This window comes from Impatiens glandulifera, chromosome 1, assembly GCF_907164915.1.
Source record: "Impatiens glandulifera chromosome 1, dImpGla2.1, whole genome shotgun sequence".
Taxonomy (NCBI): domain Eukaryota; kingdom Viridiplantae; phylum Streptophyta; class Magnoliopsida; order Ericales; family Balsaminaceae; genus Impatiens; species Impatiens glandulifera.
Window position 1 is genome coordinate 53,726,286 of NC_061862.1, and position 16,341 is coordinate 53,742,626.

General features: G+C 38.4%; 1 protein-coding gene across 1 annotated transcript; it reads left to right on the plus strand.

The window, feature by feature from the left end:
* Positions 1–13,794: 13,794 nt before the first annotated feature.
* LOC124937840 (U2 small nuclear ribonucleoprotein B''-like) lies at positions 13,795–16,312 on the plus strand. Its single transcript, XM_047478173.1, has 10 exons — positions 13,795–14,047; positions 14,540–14,602; positions 14,803–14,884; positions 14,975–15,049; positions 15,118–15,196; positions 15,314–15,356; positions 15,445–15,542; positions 15,667–15,736; positions 15,837–15,919; positions 16,013–16,312. Exons 1-10 carry the CDS (start codon positions 13,862–13,864, stop codon positions 16,062–16,064), a joined length of 831 nt encoding a protein of 276 aa, XP_047334129.1. The 5' UTR covers positions 13,795–13,861; the 3' UTR covers positions 16,065–16,312.
* Positions 16,313–16,341: the final 29 nt, after the last annotated feature.

Genomic DNA, 16,341 nt, shown 5'->3' on the forward strand with positions numbered 1-16,341 from the left:
TTTTCTATTACATGTTTAAAATCCTCAAATCTCTGATGGATGTTGATAATGTTGGGTTTTGCAACAGTAAAATTATGGATCTTCTTCGAAATCAAACCTGTAACAAATCAGTTTCCAAATCGTCTATGACGACAAACAGATTACGAAGACTGAAATAACACAAAGCAATAAACAACAACACAATATACGTGGTTCGGTCAAAATCGACCTACGTCCACGGGAGGGATAAGTTTCACTAAATCAAACAAATGTCAATAGTAGAAACTTACATGCCCTGCTCTTAAATGAAAGAAGTGATTACACTAGGAATGATTGTACTACTCCACAATCAAAAACTCCCCCAATCTTTCTCTCTTGATCAGCCAAAGAACAACAAGAAGAAGGAAACCAGAAAACCCTAGATCTGTAATTCACTCTCTCTTAACTTACTGTATGTTATGAGAAAAATACCAAAAAAAAGTATTTATACTCTAACCCGTTTTCATAACAGAAAACCCTAACCCGTTTACCCGGAATTTAAAACCCGCCCGCAATGGCAAGGAATACCTCAACAATTCTCCCCCTTTCGAGCCATGGGAGAATGTTGCTATAAACATTCATCATCGTGACGCTCCTCCAGAACCATTCTGGCTTTGGCACAACATATCTCATGCTTGCCTCTTGGTAAGCCTTTTGTCATCATATCTGACCCGTTCTCATCTTTATGCACTTTCTCTAAATATAACTCCTTCTTCTCGAGCACTTCACGGATCCAATGGTATATTCTTTGGATATGTTTTGAACGTGAATGGAAACTTGGACTCTTGCTTACATGTATAGCACTTTGTGAGTCACTAAACACCACAAACCTGTCTTGTGTAATGCCTATTTTTTCAACAATTCTTTCATCCATCTCATTTCCTTACAACATTCAGTAATGACAATATATTCAGCTTCTGTAGTAGACAAAACAACACATTTCTGTAGACGAGACTGCCATGATACAACTCCTCCTCCAAAAGTAAACAAATACCCTGAAGTTGATCTCATTGTGTCAATATCACCACTCATATATGAATCAGAAAACCCTTCAACATGTGGCTTTCTAGTACCATAACACAAAGCGTATTTAGAGGTCCCTCGAAGATATCTTATTAGCCACTTAACCGCTTCCTAGTGTGTCTTACCGGGATTTGAAAGGAAACGACTAAGTACTCCAACCACATGAGCTATATCCGGTCTTGTACAGACCATTGCATACATCAGACTGCCTATTGCTGAAGCATATGAAACACTGCACATTTCTTGTCTTTCCTCTTCATCCTTGGGAGACATTGTCTTGTTTATTTTCAAGTGTGTAGTCAATGGACAAGCAACTAGCTTTGCCTTGTCCATACAGAATCGTTTTAGAATCTTCTCAATATATCTCTCTTGAGACAACCATAGCCTTTTCTTCACCCGATCACGAATGACCTGCATTCCAAGAATTTTTCTTACTTGACCCAAGTCTTTCATCTCAAAAGACTTAGCCAAATCCTTTTTCAACTTGGCAATCTTGAGCTTGTCTCTCCAAACAATCAGCATGTCATCAACATATAGGAGAAATATAATAAAATCATTAGAAACAAACTTTTGCACAAAGACACAGTGATCTGTAGACGTCTTCATGTACCCATGGATGGTCATGAACGACTCAAACTTAAGATACCACTACCTTAGTGCTTGCTTCAAATCGTACAGACTTTTGACAAGTTTGCACACCTTGTTTTCCTCACCTTTCTTATTATAACCTTCAGGTTGCTCCATATAAACATCTTCATCCAAATCACCATGGAGAAATGTAGTCTTGACATCAAGTTGTTCAACCTCAAGATCCATACAAACAACTAGACTTAACACCACCCGGATAGAAGTCATCTTCACTACCGATGAGAAAATCTCATCATAATCGATTCCATGCCTCTAGTCAAAACCTTTGACAACCAACCTAGCCTTGTATCTTGTCTTGCTATCATCACCTTTTTGCTTGATCTTGTACACCCATTTATTTTGTAATACTTTTCTGTTCTTTGGTCTTTGAACCAGTTTATATGTGCCATTTTCAGCAATGACTTCATCTCTTCATCCATGGCATCTATTCATTCTTCCTTATGAGCATCCTCAAGAGCCTCCTTGTAACATATAGGCTCCCCACAATCAGTTAGAAGGACATACTCTGTAGCAGGGTACTTATAATTTGATCTTTTCTCCTTAGTAGACCTCCTAAGTACCTCTGTTTGTTGATTCTGTTGATTTTCATCTTCTTGTTGAACTTCAAAATCAACCTCAACATTATCACCAAGATCAGTTTCAGTATTAGTATCATACACTGTAGTGCTCATAACTTCAGTCCAGAAATGCTTAGCCAACTTAGCATGGGAGAGCATACTCCTCATCCGTTCCAACATTGTTATGTTCATCCTCTCTGCCACACTATTTTGTTGTGGAGTCTTGGGCACAGTCTTTTCATGTCGAATACCCTGCTCTTTGCAATAATCATCAAATGAGCATATGTACTCTCCCCCATTATTTGACCGCACCCTCATCAATTTTCTTCATGTCTCTCTTTCAATCAGCTTGTAAAAGACCTCAAACCTTCCTGCAACCTCATCCTTGGACTTTATAGCATATGCCCAAACCTTCTTAGATGCATCGTCTATGAAGGTTACAAAATAGGAAGCACCACCTATGGATTTAATCTTCATGGGACCACAAACATCTGTATGGACCAGTTCAAGGACATTCTTTTTCAGTTCAACTTTTGACTTACTGAAGGAGACTCTATTCTGCTTACCCTTCAAGAAATGCTCACAATTTTCAAGATGAGCATCCTTGAGACTCAGCAACTCATTCTTTTTGATCAAAACGTTCAACCCCTTTTCACTAATGTGACCTAGTCTCTTGTGCCACAACTCAGAGGATGACTCCATCAAAACAGAATATGCTGCATCATAGACAATTTTCAAATTTGTCTTGTATAAGGAACAACATTTCTTACTTCGTGCAACAATCAATGAACCCTTGCTTAGCTTCCATGCTCCACCACTGAAAACATTATGGTAGCCTCCATCATCGAGTTTACCTGCTGAATCAAATTCATTCTCAAATTAGGAACATGTCTTACATCTCTCAATGTTAGGAAACAACTCATGTTTGTCTCGATTCTAACATCACCAAGACCAACTATCTTGGACACACCACTGTTACCCATGCGAACCTCACCATAATCACCAGCTTTGTAGGACTGGAAGTAACCTTTGTGTGGAGTAATATGGAATGAGGCACTTGTGTCAACAATCCATGATGTTTCATTTAAAGATGTGCTAAGATAGGAGTCTTGACAGTTAGAAGCATATGTCAGTTCACCATCTGAAGCATAAGCAGATTTATCTGCACTCTGTTCTTTCTTTTCTCTGGGCTTCACTGTACCCTTTGCTTTATCATTTTTAAATTTCCAGCACTCGTTTTTCTAGTGACCCATTTTGCCACAGTAATGGAAAGCACCATCCTTCTTTGGAGCTCTAGACTTGCTTCTAGACTTGCCCCTACTCGAACCACTTATATTATCCTTTGATCTTCCTCTATCAGTCACCAACATATCAGACTTAGAGGTTTTATCCCCCTTTCGATTCTCCTCATCAAGTAAGGAACTGGTGACAAATGCCATGTTGACTTTACCATTTGGTGCTGAGTTGCTGAGAGTGATAATAAGTGTCTCCCAATTTGCAGGCAAAGATCCAAGGACTAAAAGTGCTTGTACCTCATCATCAAAATTTATCTTCATACTACTCAACTGATTCAAAATATTTTTAAATTCATTCAAGTGCTCAGCAATTGATTTATTATCAATATACTTCAGATTCACCAGCCTTCGTACCAGTGCTGCTTTATTCCCTGCTGACCTCCCAGCATAGAGAGCTTCAAGTTTGCTCCACACACCATACGCCGTAGTCTCGTTCTCAACATGGTGCACAACATTTACACCAACTCAGGAACGAATAAAGCTACAGGCTTTTCTATCTGTCTTTTTCCAATCAGTCTCTTTTGTAGTCTCAGGTCTAACACCCTCATTTTCAATTGCTTCATTCAAATCATCTGAAACTAACAGATCACTAATCATCAGTTTCCATTACCTGTAGTTTGTACCATTTAGACTCACCATATCAGGTCTAGATTTCCCCATTATTACTGCCTTAACAACTGACAAAAACCCCAGCAAAGAAATCAATTTATCTCCTCTTTGAATTTCGTCAAGTAACCAACAAAACACTCTGCTCCAATGTTAAAACAGATAACCAATCAATACTGCTCTAATACCACTGTTGGGTTTTGCAACAACAAAATTATGGATCTTCATCGAAATCAAACCTGTAACAAATCAGTTTCCAAATCGTATATGACGACAAACAGATTACGAAGACTGAAATAGCACAAAGCAATAAACGACAACACAATATACGTGGTTCGGTCAAAATCGACCTACGTCCACGGAAGGGATAAGTTTCACTAAATCAAACAAATGTCAATAGTAGAAAATTACATGTCCTGCTCTCAAATAAAAGAAGTGATTACACTAGGAATGATTGGACTACTCCATAATCAAAAGCTCCCCCAATCTTTCTCTCTGGATCAGCCAAAAAACAACAAAAAGAAGGAAACCAGAAAACCCTAGATCTGTAATTCACTCTCTCTCAACTTACTATATGTTATAAGAAAAATATCGAAAAAAGTATTTATACTCTAACCCGTTTTTATAACAGAAAACCCTGATCCGTTTACCCAAAATTTAAAACCCGCCCGCAATGGCAAGGAAAACCTTAACAGATAACATCCCAAAGTTCAACTATTTTCAGTTCACCATGAAGGGATTGATTGATTCTTGCAACAAATGGAAGAAAAATCAAAACAACTTTTTTCTCGAACCCCAAAAATTTCTATTGGTAATTACTCTTTGTCAAATATCAGTACTTTATTTTTATAGTTTATTCAAATATAAATTTCATAACATATTGAATATACATGTTTTCAGCTATGCTACTTGGATAGAGTCATCGATTGCACAATAAGACAAAAATACGAGCGACGATATCTAATATTGTCATGCTGGGATGACTATATGCTTAAGGATAGATTGGACTTGGAATACTAGTTCCACGCATTCCACTTCCAAGTAATAGGAGTATAAAAGAGCAGTCATTATAGGCACCACCACAACCAGAGCAGCCACTACAGACACCACATCTACCATCCGAGGCAGCGCAACCACCATCCGATGCTGCAGCTGGTTTCATGACTCTTGCATAAAGTGCTCAGACTATGGATGAATCTATACAAAGGATTGCAGGTGCCACACAATCGTTGCCAAAGATAACATCAGCGGAAATATAGAAAGAAATGATCCATATCTTATATGAATCCATGGACACAAATCAATTACGCCCTCGAAGAATATTTCACAAAGAGAAGAACTTGTAAAACACCTTATACACAAAGAACAACAACACCTATAGAGGGTGTGTGTTACAACCTTAAATGTTGGCCTCGGTCTTGGCTTGATTGCGGAGGGCCAGGACCGAGAGGTGCCTAAAAAGAATGTCGCGGGTGTGCGGCATGTGCACCAGAGTTGCAGATTGCTAAGTGTCGAAAGTTTCTGTCGGGGTACGAGTTTTAAATATAAGGACCGAGAGATGGATGTTAGCATGCGTGTTTGGCTCGGCATGATGCGGAGTGCCGAGACCGAGCCTAAGTGTGGTCGTGTGCGTGTGACCTAGGTGCAAAAGGGTGACAAAAGCCAGCACATTGAAAGTGCGCGCACCGAGTGCAAAAAATACAGTCGACCAATGACGGTTAGAGAAGGACCGAGGGCGATCAGACAAGGGACCCTGAAATGTCGGCATGATGAGTTGTGGATTCGGAAATATCAGAATGATGGGTTGAGGACCGGAAAAGTCGACATGATGGACCGAAGTGGGGGATAAAGTCAGCACCAACTAGGTCCGAGGGAAAATGTGGGTGTAGTGGACGGTTACATCCCACTAGTTGCAGTTATACTCACGTCCAAAAGCTTGTGGCGCAGTTTGTCCGAGGAAGACCGTGGGACTGGATAGTGGGTAGTTAAATACCGAGTACTGGTAGTTGAAGACCGAGTACTGGCAGTTGAGACCCACAATTCAGAACTCACAGCCGAGCAGTTAGACCCCACGTTCTGAGTTAGTTATTTTCCTAGGCTGATGTTATTTCTTTGGCTATAAATATAACACTTGAGCTACACAAAGACGGTTGGTTGAGTTTTGGTAGAAAAATACCCACAGCTAGTGAGTGTCTTTTTGTGTGCAGCCAAGTGAGTTTATAGTCTTCTTTGTAATAGTTATTTGTGAGCGAAATAATATTATAAAGTTGGGCGTAACTCGTAATTCTGTGTGTCTTTTACTTTACTGCATACTTATTGATTGTTGTGAGTTCGCTGATTATTTCGGTGCGAGAAATAAACCTCGGTGTTGAGTTTGGCTGATTGTTTTAGTGTGCAAAACAAGCCGCACAAGGGCGAAAAAGTTAGTAAAATTCCGCTGCGTTATTTGCCCGTGTGACAACTGGTATCAGAGCCCCATTTGCGATTTCTATCAAACATGACAGAACAAAGAGAAACCCGTGGCCTTACTCTTGAGATGGAGCCAAGGCTGAGGCGCTTGGAGGCGTTGGTGGGAGCCCCAAATGCTGGAGATGATTCTTCCATATTTTCTCAGATCAACGACTTAAACACAGAATGGTTGTCTGCTAGAAACTCCATTGCTGAAGTTTCAGAGTTGGTTGGTCGGAGGGCGCTGGTAACTGAAAAGGACCTAGAGTCCAGACTGGAGCAGTTGGTGACTGAAGAGGATCTATAGTCCAGATTGGAGGAATTGGTAACAGAAGAGGACCTAGAGTCCAGACTGGAACGGTTGGTAACAAAAGAGGACCTAGAGTCCAGACTGAAACACTTCGAGACTAAAATCAAACTCTTGAAGAGAGTTATTGAAGCTTCAAAATCGGTGGGCCAGACAGAGTTGGTAACTGAAGGGGACTTGGAGTCCAGGTTGGAGCACTTTGATATGGAAATCAGACTCTTGAAGAAAGCTGTTGGCAGCAGCCATGCCACAGCCCCTGTTTCTTCATCTAGATTCAAAGTACCGAAACCAAAACCCTTTGGTGACGTGAGAAGTTCCAAAGAGTTAGAGAATTTTTTGTGGGATATGGAAACTTATTTTGCAGCAGCGAAGATCCCTGAAGAGGAAAGAGTCTCGATCACAAGCATGTACCTTGTGGGGGATTCAAAGTTGTGGTGGAGAGCGCGCTTATCAGATGATATGAGTGTGAATCGAGCTAAGATTGACTCGTGGGAAATCATAAAGTGTGAGCTGAAGGAGCAGTTCTTGCCTCGAAACTCGTCTTGGAGGGCGAGAGAAGCCCTTCGAAACTTAAAACATGCTGGTTCGACCAGGGATTATGTGAGAGATTTTACTTCCCTAATGTTGGATGTGAAGGTCATGTCCGAAGAAGATAAATTGTTCAACTTTTTATCTAGTTTGCAACCATGGGCGCAAACCAAGATAAGGAGGTAGGATGTGAAGAACTTGCCTTCGGCCATTGCTGCGGCTGATCGCTTAGTGAACTTCAAAGCAATCGGGGGCGAAAATCCTGATGCTAAGAAGAACACTCAAAGGGACAAGGGGAAGACTAAATCTTATGAAAAAGAGGCAGCCAAGTCTGAGGGATCTAGCAACAAGAAGGAAACAAAAGGAATTTTTCTGTTAAGGACCGTGCCAACCAGGGGTGTTTCATTTGTGAAGGAGATCACCGCATGAAGGACTGTCCAAAGCGTGCAAGAGTAGCAACACTCTTGGCCGAGAAAGATGAGGAGCCTAGTGAAGAAGCTCATACAATGGTGAATCAGATGCAGCTATTGAGTGTGTTGCATGCGGAGAAATCATTTCCAGGGTTGGGATTGATGTTTGTGAAAGTTTGCATAAATGAAAGAGAGGTGATGGCGCTGGTTGATTTAGGGGCCACACATAATTTTGTTGCAGACCAAGAGATTCAGAATCTAGGGTTGGTGATGTCCCAACACAAGGGCCGATTGAAGGCCGTGAATTCTGAAGCCACGCCAAATAAAGGCATGGCCAGAGCCGACCTCCAAGTGGGAAGTTGGAAGGGGCAGGTCGAGTTGATGGTTGTTCCTCTAGATGATTATGAAGTCATTCTAGGACTTGAGTTTCGGGTCTAAGCGATGGTGGTGGTGATGCCTCACTTGGGAGGGATTTTCATTGGTGATCCCAAGAACCCCTCATTCATAGCAGGAACTTACAAATATCCAAATAAAAGTAAGTCAGGATGCCTTGCAGCCATGCAGCTAGTTGAAAGCCGTGTGGGGGAAGAGGAGGAAGAAGCGTCGACTGAGTTGGAGATGAAGGCCAGAAAGGGCCAAGTGTCGGCCTATTCTAAGGTCCCGACGCTTGTTGGGTCCAGACTTTCGAAAGATGCTCGAAAGGTAACCAAGGAGGACCCTAAACATCAGCCGCGTGTGAAGTTGATGTCTTGTTTAGTGTGTAAACTAGACAAGACCGAGAAGAAGATGGAAGTGGGTCTGCTGCGGCGACCATCACATATTCCGGGGAGATTGGGGAGATATCTCTCAAAGGGCGTTGTTCTCAAATTCCCAAGTGCAAGTGGGAAGATCTTTATACCGTATGTGAGTAGATCAATCAAGTATACGGTCTTAATGGGGTGCTAAAGACGGGTTCCAAAGAGAAGACCAAGGAAGAATTTTTCGAATACTTGGGTGCGGAAATATTCCTGAAGGCGAGCAGGAAGACCTCGGTCCCGGGAGTGGATAGTTAATACAAGTACACAGTCCTGATGGAAAGGCTGAAAGTGAGTTCGGCTAGAAAGACCGAGAAAATAATTTTCATGTGCTTAGGCGAGGCAGGGTTGGTGCAGGCCCCAACGAGGACGTTGGATTCCTCTAGTGGGGGTGGTATGTTACAACCTTAAATGTTGGCCTCGGTCTTGGCTTGATTGCGGAGGGCCAGGACCAAAAGGTGCCTAAAAAGAATGTCGCGGGTGTGCGGCATGGTCACCAGAGTTGCAGATTGCTAAGTGTCGAAAGTTTCTTTTAGGGTGCGAGTTTTAAATACAAGGACCGAGAGATGGATGTTAGCATGCGTGTTTGGCTCGGCATGATGCGGAGTGCCGAGACCGAGCCTAAGTGTGGTCGTGTGCGTGCGACCTAGGTGCAAAAGAGTGACAAAGGTCAGCGCATTGAGAGTGCGCGCACCGAGTGCGGAAAATACGGAGTCGACCGATGACGGTTAGAGAAGGACCGAGGGCGATCAGACGAGGGACCCTGAAATGTCGGCATGATGAGTTGTGGACCCCGAAATATCGGAATGATGGGTTGAGGACCGGAAAAGTCGGCATGATGGACCGAAGTGGGGGACAAAGTCAGCAGCAACTGAGTCCGAGGGAAAACGTGGGTGTAGTGGACGGTTACAGCCCACTACTTGCAGTTATACCCACGTCCAGAAGCTTGTGGCGCAGTTTGACCGAGGAAGACTGTGTGACTGGATAGTGGGCAATTAAAGACCGAGTACTGGTAGTTGAAGACCGAGTACTGGCAGTTGAGACCCACGATTCAACACCCACGGCCGAGCAGTTAGACCCCACGTTCTGAGTTAGTTATTTTGCTAGGCTGATGTTATTTCTTTGGCTATAAATATAACACTTGAGCTGCACAAAGACGGTTGATTGAGTTTTGGTAGAAAAATACTCACAGCTAGTGAGTGTCTTTTTGTGTGTAGTCAAGTGAGTTTATAGTCTTCTTTGTAATAGTTATTTGTGAGCGAAATAATATTATAAAGTTGGGCGTAACTCGTAATTCTGTGTGTCTTTTACTTTCCTGCATACTTATTGATTGTTGTGAGTTTGCTGTTTATTTCTGTGCGAGAAATAAACCTCGGTGTTGAGTTTGGCTGATTGTTTTGGTGCGCAAAACAAGCCGCACAAGGGCGAAAAAGTTAGTAAAATTTCGCTGCGTTATTTGCCCGTGTGACAGTGTGTACCATCAAAAGGTGTAGCTGTAGAGGGTGATCCAACAGAAGGTATACCTGTAGAGGGTGTATTTGTAGAGAGTATACCTATAGAGGGTGTACCAACAAAAAAAACATTACCTTCCTAGATCTTCGGCATTGACCAGACTTATAAAGAAGCATGTCATTACCTTCAAGAATGCCAAGATAGGTGATAAAGAAAAATGCTTACGGATTTAGTATTTGGACATGATAACTTAAGATAACATCTTTAAAACTCTTCATTGTCATTATAAGATTTTGTTAACTCCACATGTATTTTCTTTGCAGGGCTACATTATTTAAAAGTGAGCAGGTCACCCTGACCACAACAATTCTGCGTACAATGAAAAGTCACCAATATTTGGACTCCAGCATAATTGATGTTTGAGCAGAAATTCTAAATTTGCAGAATAAACAAGAATAAAGAAGAAAATCTTTCAAACAAAAAATCTTTTATCATTTTCATCCAATTGTCTTGGTATTGTGTTTTTTTTGAAAATACGACTTGTGTCATTTTATTAAAACTCCCAAATGGAAAGAAAAACAGACATAGTTTCTTTACTTATTTTAACAACCTAGAATAACAAAAGTTTGGAAATCAAACACAATACAAAAACCGTACATAAAAACTAGTCTAATGAATCACAACCAAAACACTTTGAAATTTTATCTCACTTTGGCATTTTCAAGACAAGTGACTTCTTCATATGAGATTTTACATTCATGACATAGATTCTATTCTCGCCCGCCCTCGGGAATTCTCCTCCAAGTCCTCATAAGCGCTCCACAATCGAACAATATATCGCCCCATACTTCACCCATATTCCGACGCACTCTTCCGAACACCTGTGCATTTTTTTGGCCCATAGATGATACACAATAGAAGCAAACCCACACTTGAATATACTTGCTGGAAATTTATTTCCTTTAGCTTTATCTTGGGCAACAACTTTGATTTCCTCTCACGCCTCCAGAAAGCTTGAAAGACCCATAGCCGAAATAAACTTATTCTATATACAATATTATTTAGCATTTTCTTTATTAGTTTGTATTCAGCATGACTTCTTAATTTTGTAGGAAGCTTATTCATGATATGCCACAAACAAAAACGATGATGAGCTTTAAAAAATACCTACTTAATTGCAAATTATCATGGATCATCATTGATATGTGATTATGACATTTAGAGTTTGACCGAGCATACTTGTCAACCAAGATGTGAACAACAAAGTGAAAAACTTTGAATCTTCACTTAACAATAAGCTACATCCAAGTAAAATGGATTGACCATGATGATTGACCCCGACAAATAGAGCAAAGGGCATGTAATAACGATTAGTCAAATAGATTGTATAAAAAATGATAACATTAGAGAACTACTCATAGGCAGCCATGCACCTTTCATATGCCCAAAACACGTTTCTAATTCGAGATTCTTTATCCAAATTAAGCAAGTAGAAAATGTTAAAATTCATGATTTGTATTTTTAAGAAATAATTACTAAGTGCTTCAGCATCCCTACTCCCAACCTCAACTTTCGAGCTTTTGTAATTAATTTTTTGATACCCTCTAGATTCCACTACAAACGATTGAAGATTTTTGGACAAAATTATTCTATCTTTATCGTTTAATTTAATCTCCTTTTGAATGTGTGTCCATTACTTTGTAGATTCTAATATGTCGTGTCTTCCTAGAGCTTAATGTATGGTTATGCTCAAGATATACGTTTGTTATCACAAATTCTCCTTCATTCTGAATAACAACATTAATTTTAGCTTTGTCTTAGTTGTAGGTTTAGGTTGTAAAACATTATTGGACCTCGATGCTCTCATACCGCTTTTGGCACAAACAATAGTGAAGTATTTATGCTTACTATTTTCACAATTTTGATCCCTACTTTGCAAATGTCGAATCCAAATTGGGAATTTTGCTGTGAAAAGATCGTTCCAAATTTGTCATTGATTAGATAACTTCTAATACTGAGAAAAGAACATGGCCTTGTAAAAACATGATCATGTTATTTTAGAAAAGAACATGACTTGTGTAAAAAAAAAGAAGGTTTTTTAAAATGAAAAGTTAAAAGAACATGGCCTTATAAAAACATGGTCATGTTTTTTGAAAAAAAGAACATGAAATTGTTTAAAAAAAGAAAGTTTTTAAACTGTAAAGTTAAAAGAACATGGCATTGATAGGCGCTGAACATGGAGTTGTAAGACGCTAAAATGAAATTGGTTTGAAAAGAACTAAGTTAACATGAAATTGTTTTAAAAAAACTAAATTTTTTAACTGTAATAGGCGTTGAATATGGAGTTGTAAGGCACTGAACATGAAATTAATTTGAAAAAAAACTAAGTTTTTTTAAATGAAAATTGTGATGAACATGAAGTTCTTAGGCGTTGAACATTGAGTTCATAGTCATTGAACATAAAATTGGTTTGAAAAAAAATTCAAACATATTTTAGAAATGAATCTTTGAAAAAATCAATAATGTAAATTTTATACAATTAAGCACCGTAGCTAGAGAAGTTTAGAGGTATTATCCGCAAGTACGGGGTTCATAGAAAAAGACAATAGTTGGGTATACATAAAAATTACGAAGAAAAACAGAAGATTGACTTACACGATTGGTACGTCAAAGAGGTGGTGGTGGAAGATAAGGATAATTTTGGATGATATGATCTCAATAGCTATTTCATTTGTGTTTGATTACATAACCTAATAAACAACATAATCGAATTTGAGGTTCTAATTTGGTGTATTTATGAGGGTAATATAACAAAACAAGTACACATCAAATATTTTTTAGAGTTTAATAATTTGAAACTCGATTAAAAATACGTACAAAATGAGAGATGTTACATAGACAGAAGAAGAATACAATTAATAGTATAAACAAGGGTGAAAACTGTTTCTCCCCAAAAGTTATCGGGACAAGAGGACGAGATGAGAAAGGCTCGAACAACATTAAAAATATGTATATGTTTTCGTTTTGCCCGACCAGTTTGTTGAGAAATTTTATGACAAAATCTTTGAATAATTGTGCTCTCTTATGTTAAAAATTTTGTGAATTTTTGTCTTTATACTTTATTGCATTATTAGTGCGCAAAATTTTAATTTTGGAGTAAAATTGAACCTGAATCATGTTAGAAAAACGAATATAAATGAAGGATAATTCAAACCTGTTACGCATCAAATAAATCTACGACAAGAAAAATCGTCAATAAATATCATATCGTATTTCAAATCACCCATAATATTATGTGGTGTAGGACTCCAAATATTAGAGTGAATCATATCAAAATATGCTAAGGAGTTAGAATCATTACATAAAAAAGGTAATACGTATCTTTTAGAAAGCTAACAAGAAACACAATAAAAAATATCGATCTTAATATAGCCTAAAGAACCATTTGAAATTAAAATACTCAAACGATATATAAATGAGTGACTTAATCGAGAGTGCCAAATTTAAAAAGTGATACCTCTAACAAATGATTATGATGGAAAAGATAAAGAACTAAGTTCAAATAATTGTTCAATTTTAAGTAATATTCAAATGATTTTGTTTGTTTGAGGATCTTGCACACCACAACCCTTACTTAAAAACTTTAGTCAAAAATAGATAAGATTTAAGAAAAAAATTGGGTTTGAATTTTTTTTGAGCCACCCGGGCTTATGACATTTTGGCGGGGATAGGTTCATCGACATGAATTCATTTTGAATTGTATCTGAAACTCTGAATGGCTTATCATCATGAATACGGCTCTCGCTTCCTTAACCAACCAGATCAGAGAGGTCACGATATCAACACTCTCTTCATCTCCGGCCTTCCCGAAGACGTCAAAGCCCGCGAGATTCATAATCTCTTTCGCCGCCGCCCCGGATTCGACTATTGCCAGCTCAAGTACAACGGACGCGGCTCCCAGGTTCTTTCCACCGCATTCAAAATTTATCTATCTTCTTTGTCATCACTCGTCTGGTCTGCTAACAACTGAATTCGCAATTCAGTTAAAGATCTAGGGTTCTCATAGTATTGAATCGCTAGCTTTTGTAAACCCAGAGAAGAAGATCCGATGTACAGTGGGAAAAACCCAGAAGATCAAATTTAATAAACTTTTTTCCAAATTTTTGAGAAAAAACCTTGTCTTTTTGAGGGAATTCATGGGAGATAAGTGATTTGGAGAGGTAATTGTTTTAAAATTAACTATAAAAAATAAAGATAACCAGTGTTATTTAACTACTAGTTTCATAAGAAATCAAATTTGGAATCAAAATGATATCATTTGATAATTTGGGAGAAGTGGACTTTCGAGAGAATATGAGATTTATAGGTTTATTTTACTATTCATTTTTTTTTCAACATGTTGCTGTAATATGAGATTTCTTCTGATTTGATGAACATGGATTTATTATTGCAGGTTGTTGCATTTGCCACTTTTGTTAATCATTCGTCAGCAATGGCAGCTCTACATTCATTAAATGTAAGTGTCATCCTTTGTAGTTAAGTAATATGTTCTATATCCTTTCTTATTGTAGAGTTTTATAGTGCTTTGAAAGGTCAATAGATTGCCCCATATTTGGTTACTGTCTTACTTGGAGTATTTAATCTTCCTTTTCGTCATTGCTTGTTTGACTTAACTTGTTTTTTTCTTTGTACTATGTTCATTATATAATTGTCCAGGGTATAAACTTTGACCCCAACAATGGAAATCTTCTGCACATTGAATTGGCGAGATCAAACTCTAGGAGGAAAAGAAAGCTAGGTGAATATTTAATTGATTTTCTTTTTTCTTGTATTGTCTCCTTTGTTGAAGTTGGTAGATTTTCTTAAAAAGAGTTCTTTTTCTTCTTAGGAAGTGGACCGTATTTTGTAATTGACAAAAGATCCAAAGTTGCAACTGATAACCAATTGGCATCAAGCGATGAAGGTACGGGATTTTATTTTCTAGATTTTGCATGATTGGGAGTGATTAATCTTCCCTTTGAACATATTCAGATGAAATTGTAGAGGAAGAACCATCACAGAATAACAGGCCTGATTCTGACAATGAAAATGGTTTGGGTTTTACAAAAAGGTTGACAAATTCTAGAATGCATGATGCATATACTTCTTTGTCTACTTAGAAGTTATTGATGCTTATAGTTTATTAATGTTGACCTTACAGTTATTAACTTTAATGGATTGTTGGCAGTTGTGTAGCAGCTGATCTTGGCAGTTGTGTAGTGGCTGATGATGTTAGTGGAAAACTAAGAATGCAAATTCTCCTTCCTTATTAGAGCTTGTTTGATCTTGGGTTATTTTATTTGCATGTCACGGGAGCAGAAAGAAAAGGGAGGTACTGAATCGCAATGTTCAACTCTGTTCATTGCCAATTTAGGTCCAAACTGCAATGAGAAGGAATTGAAGGACCTTTTTTCTCAGTAAGCTTTCATGAATATGCAGAACAGATATCCTGGGTTTAATATCATCAAGTTATTAAGCGATCTTTACTTATTTGGTATGGATTATATAGAATAATGTAGATATCAAGGTTATGTTTAACAGATATCCTGGGTTTAATATCATCAAGTTCAGTTCTAGAGGTAGCATGCCAGTTGCTTTTGCAGATTTTGAGGTAACCCAATAAACAGAATCTTAATAATCTTTATATTTGAGAAGCTATTTGAATGTGAAAAGGAATAAGATAGTTAGTAAATTGATCCATTTTTGTAAAGGGAATTGAACAAGGTACAGTCGCCATGGAAGGTTTACAAGGTAGCTTATTACCATCATCTGAAGGAGGAGGAATTCATATAGAGTACTGTCTACAGCTTTCATGAATTGATCCTCCCATATATATATATATTTTTTCTTTTTCCACCAATGAAGTTAGTAATCTTACTTTCCTCAGATATGCAAAATCTAAAATGAGGAAGTCAGAGAAGGAAAACAACAATACATAAACTTTTCCATTCAAGCTTGCACAGAATGAAGGGAAAAGAGCCAGGGTGAGGTTATATGCTTGTAAGTTTACTGATTATTTTCTCGTAATGGTCATATCCTTGGTACATACTGACATGGTCTTCAACTATGTGTAGAGCTCTCTATAAGCATGCATATGTTCCTCTTTGATACATATGCCTGAACTTTGAGAGATAATCCAGTTTCAATATTAGTATACATTCTCTACTTATTACACTATTAATTACCATACTATTCTTGTAATACTAGTTAGCATGT

Excerpts from the sequence above, each read along its gene's own strand:
- LOC124937840 (XM_047478173.1), top strand. The coding sequence starts at position 13,862 with ATGGCTTATCATCATGAATACGGCTCTCGCTTCCTTAACCAACCAGAT. Across the intron at positions 14,048-14,539 it reads ACAACGGACGCGGCTCCCAG|GTTGTTGCATTTGCCACTTT; the intron begins GTTCTTTCCACC and ends TTATTATTGCAG. Across the intron at positions 15,357-15,444 it reads GTTGTGTAGTGGCTGATGAT|AAAGAAAAGGGAGGTACTGA; the intron begins GTTAGTGGAAAA and ends TCACGGGAGCAG.